General features: G+C 40.5%; 1 protein-coding gene across 1 annotated transcript in view; it reads left to right on the top strand.

Moving 5' to 3' along the window:
* Positions 1–20,103, top strand: part of LOC115290604 (phospholipid-transporting ATPase IB-like) — a 190,457-nt gene extending 170,354 nt beyond the window's left edge. The window contains exons 35-38 of the mRNA XM_029938483.1: positions 2,656–2,744; positions 8,347–8,445; positions 14,694–14,818; positions 19,613–20,103. Of these exons, the coding sequence (XP_029794343.1) occupies positions 2,656–2,744; positions 8,347–8,445; positions 14,694–14,818; positions 19,613–19,704 (405 nt within the window). The 3' untranslated portion in view covers positions 19,705–20,103. The remainder of the gene's footprint in view (positions 1–2,655; positions 2,745–8,346; positions 8,446–14,693; positions 14,819–19,612) is intronic.
* The last annotated feature ends 5,983 nt before the right edge of the window (positions 20,104–26,086 follow it).

The raw sequence follows: 26,086 nt of genomic DNA on the forward strand, positions 1-26,086 counted from the left end.
AACAATATTGTCTTTCAGGTTTTATTAATTTCAATTGTGTATATTCTGTCCAGGCAGATATGTTTGTGTGTCTTATTTCTTTAAAGAGCTGCGTCACATATAAATGTCTATAGCTGATTGCCCAGCCCTTCAGTATGTAATTTGAATAAATATATCTATTTTCTGTGAATTATCCCGAAAGTTTTAAACAGAATGACCTCATAGTTTTTAATAAAGAATATTATTTACCTAAGATGTGCTAGCAGCATCTTGCCCAGCCAGAAAGCAATAAACTTCTCAATAATCTTAATTTTGACATTTGGATAAATAATGGAAACTTTCTATTTTAAGGGCATGTATCCCATCAATTGGAATTAGTACCTTAAAAAAAACCACAGCAGCTCTTCAGTGGAATTAATAGTGATATAAATGTTTGATACAGGCAGTACTTTTATAAAATATGCTGGAAATTGCTCCCTGTAATTTTTTTAAATAAAAGGTCAATTATGTTAAAAAAAAAAGTATATGCTAATGAAGTGGACAACCTAGAAGAAATTGATAAATTCCTAGAAACATACAATCTTAGAAAACTGAATAAGAAAAAGAAAATTTGAACAGATGAATTGCTAAGTAATGAAATTGAATTGATAATCAAAAACCTCCCAACAAACAAAAATATAGGAACAGATAGTTTACAAGTGAATTCTACCAAACATTTAAATAAGAGTTAATATTTATTCTTCCCACACTTCTAAAAAAGGAAGAAAGACTTCCAAATTCATTCTAAAAGGCCAGCATTACCCTGATACCAAAACCAGATTCACACTACAAAAAAAGAGAACTACAGGCCAATATCTCTGATAAACACAGACGCAAAATCCTCAACAAAATATTCACAAACCAAATTCAATAATGCATTAAAAAAATGATTCATCACAAGCAAGTAGGATGTATTCCAGAGATGCATGAGTGGTTTCCCTTTTGACTTCTTTGACCCATTGGTTATTCAGTGGTGTGTTAATTTCCAAATATTTGTGATTTTATCAGTTTATTCCTATTATTGATTTCCAATTAAATATAATTGTGATCAGGGGAAAATACTTGATATTATTTTATTCTTCTTAAATTTTTAAGGCTGCTTTGTGGCCCAACATGTAATCTATCCTGGAGAATGTTCCCACTTGCCCTGAAGAAGAATGTGTATTCTGGTGCTGTTGGAAGGAATGTTCTGAATAAGTCATAAGGTCCATTTTGTCTATTGTGTTATTGAGGACAGCTGTTTCCTTACCAATTTTCAGTCCAAATGTTCTACCCATTGTTGAAAGTGGGGAATTGAATCCCCTACTATTATTATATTAGTGAATTTCCCCTTCAGTTTTGTTAATATCTGGTTTAAATATTTAGGTGCTCCAATCAGGTGCAAATAAACTTATAATTCTTATAGCCTCTTAATAAATTGACCTCCATAATACTATATAGTGACCTTGTCTCTTATGACTGATTTGGCCTGAATGTCTATTTTATTTAATATTAGTATAGCCACTCTGCTCTCTTTTGGTTACCATTTACTTGTAGTATCTTTTTAACCCCCTTACCTTTGCCTGTGTGTCCCTAGAGCTGAAGTGAATGCCTTATCAGCAGTGTATTGTTGGATCTTTTTTATTTATCCAGTCACTCTGTGTCTTTTGATTTGGGAATTTAACCCATTTACATTTAAAGTAATTTCTCAATGGTAAGGACTTACTATAGCCATTTTGATAAAATTTATTATTGTCACAGGTCCTAAAGATAAATCACAGCATGCCACATGGGAAGGAGATCGGGGTGGTCAGGAGGAGGAACACAGGAGTTGGGAAGTGCTCAGGCCTTGCCTTTACTGAGGCTTCCATGGGAAAGACAAGGCAGAGCAGGGTAAAGAGTCCAGGAATGACTAGTTTAAGTAATTTTTGCAGGCTTTGGACTATAGAGGTGGTTTCTAGTTGCCTGGTACCTGGTTCTGGGATGATTATGGCAGAGGATTATTCCTCCTGAGGTGTATGGACCAGATAAAGGAGATAGGGCTGCGGATTAGTTTGCAGATCAAAGGCATCCTCCCTGCTGAGATCTTACCATCTCTAAGAACTAACTGGCTCTGAGAGGGGCAGTCTTCACATAGAAATTTTTTTTTGTTAAGATGCTGAAACATCAGAATATACAGAAAATTAAAAAAAATATATATATATATAATACAGAGCCTTGACCAGTCTCAAATCAATACAGTCCTGATTGAACTAAAGTGATCAGTTAACTACCAATTAATCAAGCAGAGAGAAGAGTGATTTTTCCCAGAGGACTGTAATGGCACAATTGTCTTACACACAATGTCTGGAACTTAAGTAAAATTGTATTGCTAGGTAATATAAGGTTGAAGCACCCTTGCATTATTCCTAAGATAAAACTTATTTGATCAAAATATTTGGTTGTTTATAGAATATACTATCAAATTAACTTAGCTAATACTCTATTTAGATTTTGCATACTTATATGGATTTAGTATTTCTAGACTCCTATGACTACATCCATACCTGCAACTACAGGATTTTGTGGAGAAGGGAAACTGAAAGTTGCCCTTGGCACTCAGTACTGACAAACTAAAAGATTCCTATTTAAATACTCTTTATTTCTATTTATTTGCAGGTCAGTATGGTCCTGGTTTGTCCACACTTCTGGCTGGGTTTCTTCATAGTCCCCATTGTGTGCCTGATTCTAAATCTATTATGGACATCGTAAGTTGAAAAATAAGATAGTAACCAAAAAAATATATTGTCGTGATTAATTTTTCTTTTCCAATGATATGGTTTGCAAATTAAGTTAAATTTGAAAATTTGCCACTTTATGAATATTGAAACTCATGGGACTTTTAGAAGAAGTAAACAGATCTCTGACTTTAAAAAACAATTATAACCAAAAAACCTGGAAACATATCATTTTCCACTTGGGGGGAACCTCCCATCTGAGGGCTATAGCACGCAGTGCCCCAGAAACATCTACTTAGTACCAAAGTGTTCCTCTAGCAGAGCTACAGCTACTACGGAGAGAGAAACCTGAAATGAACTAGGATACGCTAAAGACTCCCAATTTAAAATAACCATTTCTGGGCACCTTTGGCTCAGGTCATGATCTCACAGTCCATGGGTTCGAGCCCCACGTCAGGCTCTGTGCTGACAGCTCAGAGCCTGGAGCCTGCTTCAGATTCTGTGTCTTCCTTTCTCTCTGTCCCTTCCCCGCTCACTCTCTCAAAATAAAATAAAGACATTAAAAACAAATTTAAAATAACCATTTCAGGGGCACCTGGGTGGCTCAGTCAGCTAGGCATCTGACTCTTGATTTTGGCTCAGGTCATGATCTCACAGTTGGTGAGATCAAGTCCCATGTCTGCCCTGTGCTACCAGCACAGAGCCTGCTTGGGATGCTCTCTCTTCTTCCCTCTCTCTCAACATAAACAAACATTTAAAAAAATCTTCAGAATGAGCATTTCATATCTAAGCCAGAGCACTGATTTCCCCAGCACCATATATATTGGTCCTGTTTCATTCTATCTTTTGCTTACAGGATGCAAGTTTCATCCTGTTGCTTATATTCCATTTCTGAGCATCAATATTTCTATTAAGTTAAATGAGTTTTTTCTGGAAAGAAAAAAAGTTTCTATTAAGTACTTGATCTAGGGAAATTTTAAACAACAACATTTTAGCGTGCCATAAATTTCTCCTAATTATTCCTGACCGTATCCTAATCCACGTCCTAGCCATGAGGTTTTCAATTTAACTTCAGAAATAATTGCTGAGGAACAAAGTAATCGATCGGGCACGCCATGCTGTCACATAGAGGATGAAGAATGTGCCAAATGCTGCCAGTGCACAGGCATGTCTTCCATGCTGGTGCCACTGCAGCTTGAGTTTTTTTTAAATCTTTCTGGAAGCGTGTTTAATGTTTTTAAAGTTATTATATTCTGGCCCATGGCAATACTGCCATTACAAATATATTGTTATGAGCTCTTGAGAATATCAGCTACATGATTTCTGCCCTGTCTTAGCTCACTATTCATTTTCCCCATTTCAGAATTCAAACTCTAAAGGGTAAACGATGTCAGAAAATGAAGTAGCCCAGTCATTTTTTCCCCTGTGGCATTTGAAAATTGCTGGATAATCCTCTCTGAGTAGGCAATAAGGGGTATATTTGGATCTTTAAACACTCTGTTTTTCTCCTCCTAACCACCAGAACTTTCATGTTGCATCAAACTCTGCTTAAAATATTTGTATGAAATGTATTTCCTCAAGAGCATAAATTTGGTTTTCTTACGGGACAATTAATTAATTCTTCCAACTTGTGTATCTGAGATGGCATTTTTTTAATGTTTATTCATTTATTTTGAGAGAGAGTATGTACACCTGTGTGAGCAGGGGAGGGGAAGAGAGAGAGAATCCCAAGCAGGCTCCACACTCAGTGGGGAGCCCAAAGTGGGGCTTGATCCTGCACACCGTGAGATCATGACCCAGGCTGAAATCAAGAGTCGGTTGCTTAACTGACTGAGCCACCCAGCAGCCCTGAGATGGCATATTTAAATGAGCTGCTATATACTCAGTGCACAATGAAGTTCATTTGTCCAGGTCACTGTGAGATGCTGCCACGAGAGCCACCAGACTTCTAGGAGCAACTCTTCTGGCTCTGTTTTGTTTTTAGCCTCAACATATCTACTTCCTTTACTAATCTACTTATGTGCCCTGCTTATAAAATACTGTATGATCCAGAATGATTTCAAAATCTTGGTACAAATGGGGCACCTGGGTGGCTCACTTGGTTAAGCATCTGACTCTCGATTTTGGCTCAGGTCATGATCTTATAGTTGGAGACCTAAGCCCTGGGTCAGGCTCTGCATTGACAGCGTGGAGCCTGCTTGGGATTCTCTCCCTCCCTTTCTCTCTGCCCCTCGCCCTGCTCGTGCTCTCTCAAAATAAATAAATAAATATTAAAGAAACCTTTAAAAAATCTTGGTATAATCCTAGGAAGATACTTAAATGAAAACTAAGCAAAATCATGAAATAATTCAAATATACATGTGATTTGGGTTTTAAAAGACTGTATATACTACTAAAACACTTTCTTTGAGTTACACAGTACTTACACTAAATTTCAAAGATTTCACAGTCCTCTTTAAACTGCAGATTTTCACACCTCTATTTACCATAATACAGAACAAAACAAAAACAAAAAATGTGTGGTATGCTAACTTATCTTTACTTAAAGGAAAAAAGGGGACCTCAAGTAATTAAAAAGACAATGAAAAATCCAAGATTACTATTACTTGCCTTCAAAATGCAGTTGGGAGCTTGCAGACAACCGTGGCCATACTCAGCTACGGAAGGAGATGCTAACATACTGGTAGGATGATTTGGACAGGAGCCCCTCAGCATCCAGCGCACCCTTCTCTTTTTTAGGAAATCTAGAATCTACGGCTAGGTGAAGACGTCACTGGCAAATCCATTCACCAAAGCCACGGGTTTTATTTTTTTGTATTATTTTCTAAAATTTTTTAATGTTTTATTTGTTTTTGAGAGAGAGAGAGAGAGAGAGAGAGAGAGAGATAGCATGAGCAGGGAAGGGTCAGAAAGAGAGAGACAGAATCGGAAGACAGGCTCCAGGCTCTTAGCTGTCAGCACAGAGCCTAACGTGGGGCTAGAACCCACTAACCACGAGATCATGACCTGAGCCGAAGCCGGACGCTCAACCGACTAAGCCACCCAGGCGCCCCTAAAATGGATAACATTTTAAATTCAATCTAATATTAATGTACTCATCTACAATTCAGATGACAGCACTTTATCTCATGGAATTACGATTAGAACAACTAATACATAGAAAGCATTTAGAAAATTACCTGCCACATACTGTTCTTTAAGTATGCGTCTATTTATTTATCATGCATAATTCCTTGGTAATTTAGTTCTATTGCTTATGCTATAGAAAAACAATAAGGGACAAATACTACATTGTACTATTTATGGTTCATTCCCTGGTGATAGAAGATGTTTATACTCTACCTTAAAGTTTTTTTCCATAAAACAAAAACTGTTCATTTTTGAGTAAACAGCGAATACAGCCTATGCCTCTACCTCAATTGCTCGACAAAACGTTTTCCTATGTTACTCTTCTCCTTTGCTTAGATTGTGATGTCCAGAAGTGTTTTTAGATAGACACACGTTAAGTACAGCTTTTTTATAATGAATAGCCATGGACTTTTGAACCCGTAAAATAATGCATAGCTTTTCTTTTCCCACATTCAAACCACATCTTGTTTGTTACCTACATTTTCCTCATGGTGGTTACATTACTTCCCACCGGCAATTTCCTGATACACCTGAGACTGATAAACCGTGTAGTCAGGTGTACAAAGAGCAGCAGAACTGCTGACCAGTGAGAAGGGCAGCTTCCTTTGTTTAGGGAACAGCTTAGAAAATTCCTAAAATGGAAGCATATGAGTCAGACACATGTGCTTTTCTTCAAGTATACATCAGTAGTTAGGCTTGTTGATTATTTTTTTATTCTTTTTTAATGCTTATTTTTGAGAGAGGGACAGAGTACAAGCAGGGGAGGGGCAGAGAGAGAGGAAGACAAAATCCAAAGCAGGCTCCAGGCTCTCAGCTGTCTGTGCCGAGCTAGACGCAGGGCTGGAACTCAGGAACTGAGATCATGACCTGAGCTGAAGTCGAAGGCGTAAGCCACTGACTCACGTAGGTGCCCCGGCTGGTTCTTTTATAATGCAATTTTACAGAGTGTGGCATCACATTCTTGGGCGTTTTTTTCTAAAACTTGACCAGTGACCTCTCTAATAATTTCTCCCAATCACCCAATCTTCTTTCTTGCCATAATTTTCTGTCTCAGCCGGTCAAAAATTCATAAGCCACCAAGTCTTACTACCAGCCTAAACCCTTGCATCTTATTACTGTACTTGTCTGGGGATGTAGGCAGCTGTGACTAGCCAGAAGTCCATGAGCGGTCCTCTGTGTCGCTTCTTAGCACCTGCCAGACCCCTCCGAAGGCCACAGATGGCCTGCTCCAGCCCCGTCCCTCCCACCTCCTTCAGAGCAGGCTCACGATGCCCCTCCCACCACAGGGGCCTCCTACAGGGGTCTCCTCTGCCCAGGATGCTCTCCCACCACCTCCATCACTAGTTGGCTTCTCCTCCTGTACCCCAGCTCAAATGCCACTTCGCCAGAGGAGCCTCGGCTAATCCCCTTGACAGGCCTGTACCCCTGCCTCTTACTCTAATGGTACCACGCGGGGCCCCTTCCGTCACACCCGTTTCCCTCGGGCACGGCTCCTTCACTCACTTGTCTACCGTCTGTCTCTCTATGTATGTTGGAAGCGTTATGAAAGTAGAAACGGGTGCCTCGGTGGCTCAGTCAGCTAAGCATCTGACTTTGGCTCAAGTTATGATCTCACAGTTTGTGAGTTCGTGACCTGCACTGGGCTCTGTGTTAACAGCTTGGAACCTGAAGCCTGCTTTGGGTTCTTGTCTCCCTCCCTCTCTCTCTCTCTCTCTCTCTCTCTCTCTCTCTCTCTCTCTCTGCTGCTCCTCCTCTGTTCATGCTCTGTCTCTCGCTGTCTCTCAAAAATAAATAAACCTTAAAAAAATTAAAAAAGAGAAAGTAGAAACAATGTCTATTTTTGCTTTGACACCCCATGGCGGCTCAAAAAATTTAAAGAACACACAAGTGGATGAATGACGAGGGCACAAATACAGATAGAGACCCTGATGGAAACAAGAAAGGGAGAGCATTGCCCTGTACATTTCAAGTTAGAGATGCACACCTGACATCAGGTACACACCCAATGCCACTAGCACTGCTATGAAGGGCACAGTAGTCCTAGCACTCTCTGACTGAAGCAGGATCCGAGGTAACACACAGCTGAAAATGTCAGAGTCAAGGTTCTTAACTAGTGACCATGGTAGAAAACGTCCTACAGACTCATGTCTCAGTCCTATGAACTTTCGACTGTCTAAGTTCATGCAGCCTGACTCCTCCAGGGTCAGGGCCCGCTGCAACTTAGACACACGACCAGATCTACAGATGCCCCTGGCAGGCAGGGAGTGTCGGGGAGGCTGGCTGCTAACGAGCACCGCCTGGCTCTGTCCAGCACCCTCTCTGGTGATGCTCCATCGCTGCTAGGAAAGCAAGAGTCAGGGTTCACCTGGAGACTGAGCACAACGCATTGCCTCTCGTCATCCAGCCTGTGGGCAAGCGATGTCCAGCTATCCGAGAGGGGAGAAAACTGTTGCTTCCACTGGGTAAAGCTCATGAGTTCTTTTTATCTTTCCCCATAACACAGGATTAGAAACACCTACAACAGAACGTTCCTAGAAGAGGTTCGTGAGATGGAAAGTAGCAGAGTTCAAGGACCGCATCTTCCAACAGTGCTTGAAAAGGGGTGAGCCTCTTCCCTTTGTCTTGACTTTCGTTAAACACCGTGTTGCTCTCTCCACCTTTCCCTCCCAGGGACGGCCATACTTGCCATGATTAAACGCACGTCAACAGGCTTCTTGAACTTCACCCCCCAGCCGCACCAGCTTCCCCTAAGCTCCTCCTTTCAGTGGATGGCAACTTCCTTCTTCCAGTGTCTCAGGCCAAAAACCTCAAAGTCATTCTCACACCCTCTTTCTCCTATCACACCCCACATCGGGTCAGAAAATATTATTGTTCCTTCTTCAAGGAAAAAAAAACACCTGAGAATTTGCTGCTCAAACCCTGCACCATCCTGACCTGGTCCAGCCCCTCCGTCTTTCTCCTGGATTACTGCAGAAGCCTCTTAACGGGGGTCTCCACTTCTGGCCCTCCCCAGAGTAGTCAGAGGGAGGAGGCTTCGGCGGTGTAAATCCAACCACGTCACACCGTGCTCTCTGCCTTCCTGTGACCTCCCCTCTCACTCAGAGAAAGACAAGACCCTTTTAGTGGCCTGCAGTGCCTGCAGTGCCCTACACACAGTCCTGTCACGCACACGTGCGCGCACACACAGTCTGAGTTATCTCTTCATGGCTTTCTCTTCTAATGTCTGGTCACCAAAAGTTTTTCTTTTTTTTAATGACATTTTGGAAAATCACATTTCCATTTCACCTCACATATTTTTAAAGAAATCTGTGTCCTTTTCAAAACCTCTCTTGCTGTTAGTCTCACAGACGGTGCCTCAAGCTGATGCATGCTAGCTGTATTTTAACCTGTGGTGGTCGGTGGACAGACCCAGATCCCGCCGCTGGGCCAAGGAATCTGCTAATTTCCACCACTTCCCCTGCACGTTCTTGCAGAAAGGCTTAGACGTGTAGGGAAAGCAGCTCCTCTCCCTGTGCGTCCTTCCCACTAGACAAAGCTGTGGGTATGGGGGTCAGGGGAGAGCCTGCCAGAGAAAAGGACCAGGGCTTCCAGAATGGCCTCCATTCTCCCCTGCCTGGGAAGACACCGGATTAGAGGGTTTGCTTTCAGTTTCTGCTTCTTCCCACTAATCCTGATCTGACAGCCTTGAAACAAGAGCAGGCCAAGTGCTCGGAATTAATGTGCATTAATATTTTCTATCCCTGAACCTAAAGCCTCCAGGGAGAGATCAGTCCCAGTTGTCTGCATGACCTGGGCATTCCCTGAGCACAAGCGCCATGCTCCTTCTCCGTAGCCACGGACTTCTACTCGAGGCTCCCTCCCCCACCCCCCTGCAAGGCCTGGCATGTCCCGGAGTTTTACGGGGGCCTTCTCTGGACCTGGAATATTCATACAGGAATTATAAGGCAAAGAATCAGTCTTTTCCTATATTGAACAGCTGCTGTATTTGGAGTACTTTGTTAACCAAGAAGGAAAGGGTCAAAATCAACTTGTGATGTGACCTGAATATAGAGGCTCAAACACATTTTTTTTTTAATTTAGGGAGAAGCAAAATTGTTAAGTGGGTAAATATAAAATAAATGAACGGGGTGATTAATCAACACCCACGTATTTGGCACCTACTGAGTACTCAGCACTGACAGTACCAAGCGTGGGCGCGGATGGAGAGCAAGTACAGATCTTGGAAAACCAGTCTGGACAACTGGCTACTTCTATTCAGTTTAAAGAAATGTGTATCCCAGGTTCCAACAGTTCCATTTCCAGGCATTTACCAAGAGACCTTAAAGTATGTGTCTACACACCCAGGTGCATGATGCTAAAAGAGCCCCATCTTAATAAAGATAGAGAAAGCACGTGCTGAAATTCAACATCCTTTCATGATAAAAACTCTCAACAAACTGGGTATGGGGGAATGTACCTCAACATAATAAAGCTATGACAACAAATGACAAGGTCTCAACATATGACCTATGACAAGCCCACAGCGAACATCATACTCAATAGTGAAAAACTGAAACCGTTTCCTCCAAGATCAGGAACATGATAAGGAAGCCCACTCTTACCACTTTTATTCAATATACTCCTGTATGTTCTAACCAGAGCGATTAAGCAAAACAACAGTGGGGAAGGGAGTTCATTCGAATTGGAAAGGAAGAAATAAAACTGTCACTCTATGCAGATGACATGGTATTACATACAGAAAACCTTAAACACTCCAGCAAAAAACTGTTGAAATAAACAAATTCAGTAATTTGTATCACAGGATACAAAATAAATATACAAAAATCAGTTGTATTTCTTTCTTAATTTTTTAAGTTTTATTCACTTTTGAGAAAAAGGGAGAGAGCGCGAGCAAGCACGAGCCAGGGTGTGGCAGACAGAGAGACACAGAACCCAAAACAGGCTGCACGCTCCAAGCTGTCAGCTGTGGTGTTCGAACTCACAAACCACAAGATCATGACTTAAGCTGAAGTCAAATGCTTAACCAACTGAGTCACCCGAGTGTCCCTAATTAGTTGTGTTTCTAAACTATCTGAAGGATAAATTAAGAAAACACTCCCATTCATAATTGCACTAAATAGAGTAATTGCATAAAAATATTTGCATAAAAATACCTAAGAATCAACTTAACCAAGGAGGTAAAGAACTATAAACTGAAAACTGTAAGACACTGATGAAAGAAACTAAGGATGACACCAACAAATGGAAAAATATTTGATAATTATGGATTAGAAGAATTAATATTGTTAAAATGTGCACACTACTTAAACTACAGATCCAATGCAATCCTTATCAAAATTCCAATGGTATTTTTCATAGAATTAGAACAAACAATCCAAAAATTTGTATAGAATGACACAAGACCCTGAATAACCATAGCAATCTTGAAAAAGAAAAAGCTGAAGGCATCATACTTCTGATTTCAAACTATATTACAAAACGATAGTAATCAAAACACTATGAAATGGCATAAAAACACACATATCAATAAAACATAATAGAGAGTCTAGAAATAGTCCACACGTGTACAGTCAGTTAGTTTACAACATAGGCACCAAAAATATACAATATTTGTCTTCAATACATGTGTTGGGAAAACTGGACAACAATATGCAGAAGAATGAAACTGGACCACTATCTTCACCATACACAAAAACTAACTCAAAATGGATTAAAGAGTGAATGTAAGACATAAAACCTTAAAACTCTTAGAATGAAACACAAAAGGTATGCTCCTTGATATTAGTCTTGGTGATTTTTTAAAAATTTGACACCAAAATCAAAGGCAACAATAACGAAAATAAGCAAGTAGGACTACATCAAACTAGAAAGCTTCTGTACAGCCAAGGAAACCATCAGCAAAATGAAACAGCCACCTAAAGGGGAGAAAATGTTTGCAAATCATATCTCATAAAGGAGTAATATCCAAAATATATAGAGAACTCATATAACTCAACAGCAAAAACCTGAACAATCCAATTAAAAAACTATCAGAAGATCTGAACAGACAGTTTCTCAAAGACATATGGATGACCATCAGGTACATGGAAAGGTGTTGAACATCACTAATCATCTGGGAAGTGCAAATCAAAGCCACAGTGCTAGATCACCTCACACCTGTTAGAACAGCTACTATCAAAAAGGCAAGAACTAACAGTGTTTTCAAGATATTAAAAAAAAAAAAAACTCACCCTATGCACTGTTGTTGGGAATGAAAATTAGTATGGCCACTATGAAATACAGTAGGAAGGTTCCTCAAAAATTTAAATTAGATGTACCATAGGATTTAGAAATTCCACTTCTAGAAACAAAATCACTTTGTTAAAGAGACATCTGCACCCCTCATGTTCACTGTAGCCTTATTTACAACAGCCAAGATAGTGTAACAACCTAAATGTCCATCAGTGGATGAAGAAAGAAAATGTAGTGTGTAGTACATGTGTATATATGTATGTATGTGTGTATATATATGTACATATATGTATATACAGACATTATATATATAAATATATATATTACATATGTAGAGAGAACAGATTGGTGGTTGCAGAGGTGGGGGTGGGGTGAAACTGGTGAAGAGGGTCGAAGGTGAAAACTTCCAGTTATAAGATAAATAAGTCATGGGATGTAATGTATAACATGGGGACTATAGTTAATAGTACTACTCTATTTAAAAACACTAAGAAAGTATAACTTAAAAGTACTCATCACCAGAAAAAAACTGTATCTACATAGGATGATGGATCCTAACTAGACTTGTGGTGATTATACATATCATTATGCTGTACACTTAAAACTAAATGTTATGAGTCAATTATAACTCACTTTTCAAAAATGAAGAAAATTTGAATAGATCCATATAAGGCAATTTAATCAGTAATGAAAAAGCTCCTGCAAGTAAAAATCCAGGACTTGTTGGTGTCACTGATGAAATCGACAGAGCACTTACCAATCCCTTTCAAACTCTTCCAAACTCCTGATTCCACAGCCAGATAAGGATAGTATAGGAAAACTAAAGGCCAATATCCCTCCTGAATATACATGCAAAAGTTTTCAAAATATACTACCTAACCCAAATTCAGTAGCACATCAAAATGACCACACGTCATGATCAAGTGGGATTTATTCTGGGAAAGCAAGAATGGTTCCACATCCACAAATCAATAGATGTGATGCACCATATTAATAGAATACAAGACAAAAATCATGATTATTTCAATAGATGCAGAGAAAGCATTTGACAAAATTTGACACTCTTTCATTATAAAAGCTCTCAACCAACTGGGTATAGAAGAAACACACCTCAACAATGATAAAGGCCATCTATGACAAACCCACACGTAACATCACACTCCATGGTAAAAGGTTGAAAGCTTTTCCTCTAAAAACACACAAAAAAGGCAAGGGTCCCCACTCTCACCAACACTGCACTGAAAGTCCTAGACAGACCAATTAGGTAAGGGGGTAAAAAGCATGCAAATTGGAAAGGAAGAGGTAAAATTGTCTGTTTCCTGATGATAAGATCTTGTAGATAAAGAATCCTAAAGAATCTGCCAAAATACTCTTAGAAGGATAAACAGATTCAGGAAAATTGCAGAATACAAAATCAATATGCAAAAATCAGCTCTATTTCTATATGCTACCCATAAACTATCTGAAAATAAATAAAGAAGACAATGCCACTTACAATAGCATCAAAAACAATAAAATACATAGGAACATTTAACCAAGGAAGTGAAAGACCTAAGTAACCAAAGTTAGAACACAAGAACACATTGCTAAAAGACATTAAAGAGGGCACAAAGAAATGGAAAGATCTCCTGGGTTCACGGATCAGAAGAGTTAACATTAAAATGTGCATACAACCCAATGCCGTCTATAGATTCAATGCACTCCTTATCAAAATATTAATGGTGTTAGAATAGAAAAAAATAAAAAGAAATGGAAAAAAATCCTAAAATTTGCATGGAACCCCACACAACCAAAGCAATCTTGAGAAAGAACAGAGCTGGGGGCATCACACTTTTTGATTTCAAACCACATTACACTATATTACATTTTATTATAAAGCTGATATATATTGCTACAGCAAATAAAACAGTATAGTACTGATAGAAAAAACAGATCTGGGATATTGATACATAATGAATATCAATACCTTTGTTAAAATTCATTACACTGTACTTTTAAGATCTATGTGTTTAATCACATGCAAAATGAATCTCAATAACAAGAAACGAAACCAAAACTATAAACACCATATAAATGTACAAAAAGAAAGCTCACCTAACAAAGGGCTAACTTCCCAAATAGATAAACTGTTTCCAGAAATCAGTAAGACCAACCACCCCCAGGCAATAGAAAAATAGTCAAAGTATAAACAGTTCACAGAAAAGGAAATAAAAGGAAACACTAAAGATTCTTAAATGCATTAAAATATTCTAAACGTTACTTATAGTAAGAAATGAAACTGCTAAGCATGCAGGAAGGATATTTTCCCCTTATCATCATTGATCACCCTTGGTTGGTGAAAGTATGGGGAAGTAAGGAATCATGGCAGTGAATTTGGCAATATCTATCTGAAATATAATGGCATATGGCCTCTGACTCGGTCATTTATTTCTGGTTCAGTTAGGGCAGCTGTATATAAAGTAATGTTAACAAGCACAACCCTATTTTAGAAGAAGCACCTTTTTGAAAGTCTGGATATCAGTTTTCAACTTTATCTTAATATATGAACACACGCTAAAATGTGAGGAAAACATTTTTTCTTTTACCTTGCAACTTGTTTTGTTCTGTTTCTTTTTCCAGTGACCTAAAGCCAGGTTATGACGGATTTACTCACACGGTGAAGACAAGTCACCTCCAGCTGTCTCCACCCAGCCCGCTGCACCAGGTTGTCTTCCAGGACGAATCCGTTAATCGAAGTGGCCCGCGTAAGTAGGGGTGCCGTAGAGCAGGCCACCGCGCTGAGTCTATGGACAAGAATGATGGGAAAATGTTAGGTGCTTGTCGAGGAGATTATGCCAAGCAAAAGGAGCCAGACACAAAAAGACAAGGCCGTACGATTCCACTGGTGTGAGGTGCTTGGAGTCCTGAAGTCCACAGAGACAGGAGGGAGTGGGGGTTCACAGGGGCCTGGGGTGGAGAATGGGAACTCCATGTGTAGTGGGTGTGAGTTTCTGTTTGGGAGGATGGAGGCTGGTGACCGTCCCACAGCCCCGTGAAGGCACTCAGTGCCCCAGGACTGTACACTTCAACATCATCAAGATGGTAAATTTTATGTTACATGTACTTCTTCCTGTCCTGTGTCCACCACTGTGCTTTTCCCTCACCCTAGAGATATTTAGGAAGCAGTAGTTGAATGGTGACCAAAGGTAATAAAATGAACCAGGACAAGAAAACAAAGGACAGCAGATGTCTTAAAAATGTGGGTATCATCTCTCCCATCCTCTCTCCCAGCTGATGGCCTTGACTTCTCCAGCCCAGAAATGAACGTACAAGGGCTCCCGCCACCACCCCACCTGCCCCATTCCCATCCACATGCTCGGCCTTCCCACTTGTTTCCACACACTGGCTCTCCCTCCAGTGCGCGTGCCTCTGGCTCCATTTGCCCTTGTGTCCCCAAGAGCCTCTTTCATTTATCCCCTACATCACCGCATTCCCACTCTCCTCTATTAGATCGTTCTCACCAACATACAAACGGTTGTCTCAAAAAGAGAACTTTCTCTGAACCCCACCTTACACATTAGAGTGTGCTTCATTTCATTTGTAGCAACAATTCTTGATCCAATTGTCTGTCTCGGGGTCTCCAAATCCCCTTCTCCCAGCCTCTCTTACACCCACTCCATTAAGCCTTCACTCCACTGACATTTGTCTAGTCAAAGCCAGCAGTGATGTCCAAGACCTCCCCAGTTTCCTCCCCTGCCAAGCCTGCTCCCTCTTCAGTCTTCACTTGAAGACAACTGCAGGCTTGCGATTGCTCAGGCCAAAATCCCTGCAGTCATTCTTAATTCCCCCTTACACAGTAGACAGTCTGCCGCCACACCGCTCGGAGACTGACTGCTCCTCACTCACACCTGTCGGCACCCTGGTCTGGACCACCCTCGCCTGTCTGCACTCCCTCAACAACCTCTTACCAAATCTCCTGCTTTTACTCTTGACTCTCGTACAGCAGCCAAAGTGATGCATTTAAAACTACGTCAGCACAGGCAAACCTATTTTCTGCTTGAAATCCTGCAAGGGCCATCGATCACATTCAACGCAAGAGCCTTACAATGGCCAGAAAGGACTTGGTTGATCTGGACCCCATTACTTTCTGAGTGTCATCTCATCTTCCTCCTTCATTCCACTCCATCCTCTGTGCTCTTCTCCTAATAGATCAGGAATGCTCTTGCCTCGGGGCCTTTGCACTGGCCAACACTTATGCCCAGAAAGCAAATCCCTCATTTTTCCATGTCACTTCTCTCACTTCCTTCAAGTCTTTGTCCAAATATCACCTTCTCAATGGAGCCTACCTTCAGCACTTTATTGCTACACAACCCCATTCCTGATTTCAGTTTACTTTTTCTTTTGTTCATCATAGCTCTTCAGTACACTCTTGGATACCATACGATTAACTTCTTGTTAGGTGCTTATTATCTTTATGTGCTTATTTATGTGTCGTTATTGCTAGACAGTAACTCCGTAACAGGACGGATTTTTGCTTTACTAATTTATTCCAAGAATGCTTGTACACAGTCGATACAGATCTTACTGAATGAACTAAGTGACTAATGAGTCCAAGCACAACTTCCCATTCCAGCAACAGCCACTCCTCACATCTGTCCAACATGAACTATAGACACGGACAAAATGGGCCCAACATTTATGGAGCACGTGAAACTGCGATTTTGGCCACTACCTGGCCTTCACTGCACTGCAGACTTGGAGGCACCATGTGGAGACAGTTATTAAACACTTGTCAAATGGCAGGTGAACTGAGCAAATCCTCATTTTGCACAGGAGGAAATGGTGGTTCAGCAGATTGAGCCTTTGCCTCAGATTGTAGCACGAGAAATGGGTGGCAGTCTCGGGCTGTCTCGTGCCAAAGTGCCACACTGTCCAGGACCAGAGCAGAGACGCGGAAATCAGGTAGATGGGCGGCTGCATCCCAGCTCTGCCTCGTGACCCGCTTTGGCACTCTAGGCATGTTAGTGACTGTCTCTGAGCTGTACTGTCTCTACCTTTTTGGCATTTCGTACTGTTGGGGTCATTATAGGCAGTATGGAGAGTTAACGGACCTGCGTATCTGGATTTGAATAGAGGGCTCAGTGCTTTACGCAGGAATCATATTGTCCTAAAACCACTATGAAATCTTTCATATCTATGAGAATGTGAATGACCTTAAAATATCATTGGTTGAAAATGTGTGAGACATAGAAAAATATATTTCGGTTACTTTTAAAAACATCATATAAGAGATTTGTTGTCATGATTCACTTTTTAAAAATATTAAAATAGGATATTATTGGCAGGTTAGAAATCTTATAGGATTATGAGGTTCTAAGGTGTTTCCTCTACAACATTATCTTTTGTTGTTTGGAGTGAAGTCCTTCGGGCAATTTGTGGGTCCTGTATTACACTTTTGTGATGTATACCATAATATTAACTTGAATTTGTACAGTGCTCTGAGCTCCTAAGAAATAGAGGGGGGAGTTCTTTGTTAATTGCAATTAACAACTCTTTCTTGAGCCAGAAAATTCTGACTTTAAGATTTGATCAGACTCCCCAACTTATAATAAAGTGAATTAGGGTTGCCTGGGTGGCTCTATCTGGTAAGTGTCCAACTTGGGCTCAGGTCTTGATCTTATGGTTTGTGAGTTCAAGCCCTGCTTTGGGCTTTGCGCTGACAGCTCAGAGCCTGAAGCCTGCTTCAGATTCTGTGTCTCCTCTCTCTCTGCCCCTTCCCTGTTCATACTCTGTCTCTCTCAAAAACATGTAAAACATTAAAAAAATTTTTTTAAATACAATTATGCCAAAATAATGAGAAATGAGTTGGTCGATTCTGAAATCTGCTGAGTGTTTTACCGGGTTGAAGAAAAAAATGAGTTGAAAATTCCCTCATCCTTCACCTCAACCTTCTCTTCTGCTCCCCTCTTCCCCTGGACTCGGGCTGTGGCCGAGCATGTAGGAAGCAGCCGTCCTGGGAAACCAGCCAGGGGACGGTCCGGAGACAGGTCCATCGAGGCCTTTCCCTGGGGCCCCCTCGGTACTTTCTGGCTGTCAGGACAGATGAACATGGGAAAGGCCAGGAGCTGGAGGCTTCTCTGAGCTCCCCATTTGGATGTAAGTAGAAGCTAGAGGTTCATCAGACTGAAGCCGGTGACCTCATGGTGCATCTTTGTCAGGCTCAGGACTGCAGGCAGGTGGAGGGCCATGGTCCCTGCTGTCCCTCTTCAGCTCTCACTCCTCCCTGGGGACACTGCTGACAGGAAAACTAGGCCCAGTTTCCCCAAAGATACAGTTTAGCTCTGCATAGCAGCCAGCAGATCCTGCTTTTCTGAGGCCAGAACTTTATACAGTCTGGGGGACCTTTTTTAGGAAAAGCAGGTTTAAACATTTAGAATGAATTTTTTAAAATCACAACAAATCACTAGCGTACAAAAGAAAATTCTAAAACACGGCCCAGAGCTTTGAATGGGGTAATGCGGCTACTTCACCAGCTCAAAAAAGGTCCTCTCCATATACATGTCTTGTAAGAACCTAGGAGAAATATATTTTCAGGCCGAATCTGAAATATTCTTTTCAGATCCTCCTGCTCTCTGGAAATCTCAGGTCAAGAATTAAAAACAGGAAAAAAAAAAAAAAAAAAAAAAAGAAAGGTTCAGCGTCTCCATGCGAATGGAGAGAAGACAATTTAAAATGCCAACACGCTTCCATTTCAAAAGGGCGGCCTCTGAGGCTCCGAAATCCTTCCCGTGGGTTTTCCTGCCGCACCGCAGGTCCTGTCCCGCCCTGTCTGTTCTCCATAGTCACTCAGAGCATCTATGCGTCCACACGGGAAACACTCGGGTAGTTCTGAAAGAAAACCCAAACTGTCACCTTGAGGTGGTGCGGAGTCTGCCCCAGTGGGAAAGAAAGAGGAGGAAGGAAACCCCGGGGCTGGAAGCTCGCGACGCCAGCATCCACCCGCAGGCTGTGGTCCAACCCGCCTACAGGGCGGTTCTCCGGGCCTGGCACGTAGGCGGGCAGCAGGCCCGGAGGCTGTGCGGTTGTGAGAAATCTCAGTTCTCTAGCCCCACGGCAGACTCACGAAACCAGAAGCTCTGGACGTGGGGCCAGCGTTCGCCCAGTGAAGTCTGGGGCACATGTGACAAGCGCCGGTCGGGTGTCGGTGCCGGATCCTGGGTTCTGAGCAGCTCGCAGGCGACTACGCTGTGCAGAGAAGGCTGGGACCGCTTGGCTTTCCTTCTGCACAGAAGCAATTTCGCTTCTTCCCATGATTCAGTATATGCCAGAGTCTATCTTTCAACTGTGGCCCCAGAAATGGGTATGTGTCACCGAGCCAAATCTGCAAGCTGCTCCATCACCATTCTCCCTTCGAACCTCACCATGTTCCCTGCCTCAATCACGGGCCTGGCTGGGGTGGCCAACCTGTCCTAGTCCGGTAGGAGTCTTGCTGTCTGTCAACAGAATGTTCCCTGTGCATTAGTGCTCCTAACAGATCCCCCCGTGCTTTCCTCTTTCAGATGGGTACGCGTTTTCTCAGCTAGAAGGAGTCTGTTCTTCTGACTCTACGAAACTCAAAACCAGCCAGGAGCTTAAGTACAATCTCTGCTGAGTCCAGCTATGGGTGAGGCTTGGACCCCCACCCGCGGTGTTCTCAGGTCCTTCCCCGAGACTGCAGCCCGTGTCAGCACCCCCAAGTGCTCACCTCTTGTGACTCTGGCCAACTTGTTTATGTTATCGACTGAACCTCAATCTTTGGATATAAATAATGGGGGGAGCCTATTTGTTTTGTAATTTGCCTTCAGTTTTTACCCAGCTGTGGGAAGCTGCAAAGATTCAGCTGCTTGGCCATTTGCTTGCCGGCAGGGGCAAGGGACCGGACAAGTGACGACCCAACGTAAAGCTCAGTGAGGGAACACGACACCCAACTTGTTTACTTTTTTGCAGTTGTGAGATAATCAGTTCAGTCTGAAGTATAGAATTAAAAGCATTTTGTTTCACCAAAATTTAAGCTCTGGTCTGAGTGGTTTTGGGAGGAAAGGTAAAGAATGTCAGGATGCATAATAAGCCTCCTTACTTACCTGCAAAAGAGTCACACAGAAACTTCGTACTTTGAAAATTCGCAGATTAAGGTAGGGCATATAAAGGCAGAATATAAAATATTTTTCTAAGTAGGTTGTCCTGTCACTTTGTGAATCATTTTTAATTTGTACAATATTTGCACAGTATTCTTGGTTTCAATAAATTCAAATAGGTGGGATATACCCTAATCTTGGGCTGCAACATGGTGTGCAAGAATCCACATATCTCATTTTCTGTACCCTCAATCTAACGTCCACTCCCCCAGTGGACTTGGTCCGCATTCTCGGGACTGTGCGTCAGGCTTCTGCTAACTTCCCAGAGTGTCACACAGTGCACAGCATAGGGACACCCGTCCGTTCTTCTGTCGTCTTCCCACACAGGTCACCACTAAAACAAATGGTTTGTTTTGGTCACTTTATGAGGCTTTTAAGCCAGGTTTGGGAAACCGGAACCTTCAAGGAGGCTGGAAATCCCATCCCTGTTAATGACTCTGGGTCACTAATTCTGAGATATGGGAGAGTTTCCTCCATACATCCAAGGAATTCTCAGGTACCAGCCAGGTATCCTATAATTCAACTCAATTCTGACATCATCTACCTGGAGATACCATCAGATCCCACAGGTGAAGGAGTCTGTCTGCAAGACTGCTCCCCGCCCCCACCCCCAACACTTCAGATGCCAATCCCAAGTCCGGAGTATCACCTGTGCTTCTGACCAACCGGTTACAAATCAGAGGTTCCCATGACACTCTTCTTGCATTCAGTTAATGAGCTAGAGCAGCTCACAGAACTCAGAAAACCCATTTAGTTATTAGATTACCAATTTATTCCAAGGGATATTAATATGAAAGAATATGATTCACCAGCCGGATGAAGAAATGCCTAGGGCAAGGTCCAATGGAAGTTTGGGCCCAGCATGTTAACACATGGAAACCTTCAGGCTGACCACCCCAGAAGCTCTCCAAAACCTTTCATTTGGATTTAGATGGAGGCTTCATTACATTGGCCTGATTGATTAAATTACTGGCCACTGGTAATTGATTCAACTCCACTCCTACCTCATCCCCAGAAAGAGGGAGGGTGTGACACTCAAAAGTTCCAACCCTCTCTTTATTGTTGGTTACCCTGGCAACCAGACTGCATCCTTAGGTGCTTTCTAAAAGTAACCTCATTAACATAAACCCAGTTGTAATAGAAAAGGATTTATTAGGAATAAAAAGACAGCATTTCACCTTTAAGGATCTGAAGCATTTTCAGGAACTGATGACAGGACATCCAAAAGTAAAACAAAAGATGTTCTCATTGCTTTTATCACTCAGGGAACCCTAAGGGTTTGGGTTGCTGTGGGCCAGGAACCACAGACAAAGACCAAATAAACACATATGAGAAATATACATTGGGCATTCAGATGACCATCTTGACCAAATATGTATTTCTTATAAATCACAATATTGCACACATGGTCTAACATCACCAGCAAAGACATCCCTCTCCCAAAGCACATTATCCTTCCAGGGTACATTGAGGGGGTGAGGAGCTAGCTTTCAAATTCCTCCTGTAGTCTAAAGTCTCCTTTCTCACACTCCTATTTAGTGAGGTTTTAAAAGCAAAAACTAGAATTCTAGAAGGTGGAACCTCTATTTTCTGTCCTACCAAATGACTTCTCTGAGGAAATAATCCAAAAGACCCAATAATTGTTTGAATGGAGACAACAAGAAAAACATGGGGAGAAATATCTAACTAATATCTCAAAAACTTATCCATGAATGGATCAACAAAATGTGGTATGTCCATACAATGGAATATTGTCTGACCATGACAAGTAATGAAATACAAATATATGCACATCATGGATGAACCTTAAAACCATTATGCTAAGTTAAAAAAAAGCCAATCATAAAAGGCCACATATAATATTCCATTGGGAAGTTCATAAGCAAAACTATAGATATATAAAGGAGATTAGTAGTTGCTTAGGGCTGGTGGGAAGATGAAGGGGGAAAGGTTAGTATCAAAAGGGTACAGGGTTTCTTTTTGAGATGACAAACATGTTCTAAAATTGACGGCAGTAATAGTTGTACATACTTGTGACTATATTAAAAAAACATTGAATCATATACTTTAAATGGATGAATTGATTTAAATCTCAATAAAGTTGTTTTAAAAAATTATCCAGGGAAATTCTACATCCAATCATAATGTATTAGACATGCCTTCTTGCTTAAAACTATTAGATAACTGGGAAATATATGAAAAAGATATTTTTGGACACTGGACAAAGGGCAGCATAGAAATATAATCCCTAAGAGAAAGGAATTAAAGGCCACACTATTTCCCAGGCTTTCTTCCTAGAGGCATTTTCCAGACGATGGTACAGGAAAGTAGCACCCAAGCAAGGCACAGTACTCTCAGTGAACTGGGGAGACTAAGCTAAAAGTTTGGGGAGGCTGAGGCAGCTGCTATTTTTTTGGGTATAGTACTATTGAGAAAGGAGATATACACAGAAAGAGCTCTAGACATTTCTTTAGGGATGTCATAGGGTGAATAACTAGATGCTCACCTACATATATGTAACATGAAACTCAATGAAGTAGGGCAAAGACAACTACCAGAGACATTTAAGTTGAGCAATTCCTCAACTTCCACAGGATTCAATATTTAACCAAATAGGGTAGAAAGGTCTTGATGATTACTTGAGATATTCCAGAGAGCCCAGAGACATACCTTAATGGTAAGGCCAAGCTAGCACTAGAGCAAGAACTACTCTAGACCCATACTCTTATTTAACAAAGCTGATCTCAGGAAAGCTTAAATATAAGCGTCCAAATCATTAAGGGGATTTATTAATTTAGCTGCCTGGAAGGAAAAACAAACCTCTAACAGCAGAAACACATCCACTTCAGTGTAATAGTAACAATGTCCAACATCTAGTCAAAAATACTCAAATAGATATTCAAAACGGGAAAACCTAATCTGTAACCAAAATAAAAGTAAGTCAATGGAATCAGCCCCAGAACTGACAGAGATGATGGGATTGGCAGACAAGAACTTTAAAGCAACTATTACAAATGTGTGTAAGGACTTAAGGACAACATGAACACAATGAGGAAAGAAATGAAAACCATAAATGAAGAAATAAACAAAGAGCTGAAAAGAGTAATATACAAAATGAGAATTTTATTGAATAAGTTTAGTAGATCAGACACTGAAGAATACACACACATACACACACACACACACACACACACACACACACATATATATATATAAACTTGAACATAGTATCCTAACTGAAACACAAAGAAAAGGCTGAACAAAAACTGAAAAAGAGCATCAATTACCTGTGAGAGAACATCAAGCAGTTTTATATGCATTTTTTAGAGTTGCAGATAGACAAAATAACAGGAAAAAAAATCGTTGACGAAATAAAGGCAGAAGAATTTCCATGCATGATCTGAGAAGCATAGCCAACCCATGGCAGGATAAATACACACACACAAACAAGGCATAATCAATTTGATGAAAATCAAGGATAAGGAGAAAAGTCTTAAAATTAGCCAGAAGGTTAAAAAAATACATTATAAAGTTAAGAAAGGAAGAGCAAATAGAAATGACCACTGGCTTCTCAGAAGCCAAAAGGAAATTTGCTGAAAGAAGAAAAAAATATTGTCAACCTGAATTCTATAGCTAATGAAAATATCCTCCAAGATGAAAGGGAAGAGAGAGTAAAGCATTTTCAGACAAAAATTGAGACAGTTTACCACTAAAAATCCCGAACTAAAAGAAGACATTTAAAGGATGTTGTTTAGGCAGAAAGAACATAAGAGATAGAAAATTTGATCTACATAAAGGAAGAAAAAACTTTAAAATGGTAATCCTTGTATAAATATAAGGAATTTTATTTTCTAATTAAAAATATGTTTCTATTTAATGCACAATTAGTAACAATGTATTGTAGGGTTTAAAACATGTAGAAATAAAACAAGTGCCAACAATAGCACAAAGGAGAGAGAAAAGGAAAGAATATTATTGGTATAAGATACATATAGACACTGTATCTTACATGATATAGTATTATTTAAAAGTAGTCTGTGGAAAATTAAAGAAGTATACTATGTATTATAGGACAACCAGTACGAGCTTAAATAAAATGGTATGTCTAATAAGACCATTTATGGGATAAAATGGAATACCAAAAATAACAAAAAAGGCAGGAAAAGTGGGCATGATGAATGGAAAATAAGAGGAATAAAAAATAGGAAGGTAGGAGATTTAAACCCAACTACACTGATAATTACATTAAATATACATGGTTTAAATACTCCAAATAAAACTCAGATACTGTGAGACTCAACAAAAAAAAGCAAAATCCAACAATATGGCAGTGGCAAGAAATGAGCTTTAAAGAAACACAGCTGGAGTGAGGTCAGATCAGTTGGAATGCCCAGGAAACAGAAACAGCCAAAATGACAAGACAGAGGAATGTTCCCCAAAAGAAAGGCCAAGAAAAATCAGAGTCTCCTTTGGCTCAAAACAGATATAAACAATATATCTGAATAAGAATTCAGAACAACAATCAAAGACCACTAGCTAGGCTTGAAAGGAGCATAAAAGATACCAGAGAAACCCTTGCTTCAGAGATCAAAGACCTAAAAACTAGTGAGGCTGAAATTAAAAAATGCTATAACTGAGATGCAAAACTGACTAAATATAGTCACAAAGAAGAATGAAGAAACAGAGGACAGAATTGGTGATACAGAAGATAAAACTATGGAAAATAATGAGCTGAAAAGAAATAATGAACCTGAAAAGCACCTATTATCATGAGGGGAAACTTACAGAACCTAGTAATTCCATAAAATGAAACAATACTTGGGCACCTGGGTGGCTCAGTTGGTTGAGTAGTTGACTTAAGCTCAGGTCATGATCTCATGGTATGTGAGTTTGAGCCCCAAGTCAGATTCTGTGCTGACAGCTCAGAGCCTGGAGCCTGCTTTGGATTCTGTGCTCCCTCTCTCTGTCTATCCCCCACTCACACTCTGTGTCTGTCTCTTAAAAATAAATAATTTTTTAAAAAATTTAAAAATAAGACAATATCTGTATCATAGGAGTCCCAGAAGAAGAAAAGTGGGGAAAAAGATTTATTTGAACAAATTATAGCTGAGAACTTCCCTAATCTGGGGAAGGAAACACATTCAAGTCCAAGAGGCACAGAAACGTCCCTTCAAAATCAACAAAAACAGGTCAACACCATGACATATCAGTGAAACCTGCAAATACAAAGATAGAGAATTCTGAAAGCATCTAGTGACAAAAGGTCCTTAACTTATAAGTGTAGACACATACAGTTAGTAACAGTCCTATCCACTGAAACTTGGCAGGCCAGAGGACTGGCACAAAATATTCAATGTGCTGAATGAGAAAAGTCTGCAGCCAAGAATTCTTTATCCTGCAAGGCTATCATTCAGAATAGAAGGAGAGATAAAGAGATTCCCAAACAAAAACTAAAGGAGTTCATGACCATTAAATCAGTCCTGCAAGAAATTTTAAGGACTCTCTGAGTGGAGAAAATAAGACCAAAGCAACCAAGACTACAAAGGACCAGAGAGCATCACCAGAAACACCAACTCTACAGGTAACACATGGCATTAAATTCATATCTTTTAATAATGACCCTGAATGTAAATGAACTAAGTGCTCCAATCAAAAGGCATAGGGTATCAGAATGGATAAAAACCAAGATCCTTCTAAATGCTGCCTACAGAAGACTCATTTTAGACCTAAAGACACCTGCAGATTGATAGTGAGGGGATAGAGAACGCTCTACCATGCTAATGGATGTCAAAAGAAAGCCAGAGTAGTCATACTTATATCAGAAAAACTAGATTTTAAAACGAATATTTTAACAAGAGA

Source organism: Suricata suricatta, chromosome 4, assembly GCF_006229205.1.
Source record: "Suricata suricatta isolate VVHF042 chromosome 4, meerkat_22Aug2017_6uvM2_HiC, whole genome shotgun sequence".
NCBI lineage: Eukaryota > Metazoa > Chordata > Mammalia > Carnivora > Herpestidae > Suricata > Suricata suricatta.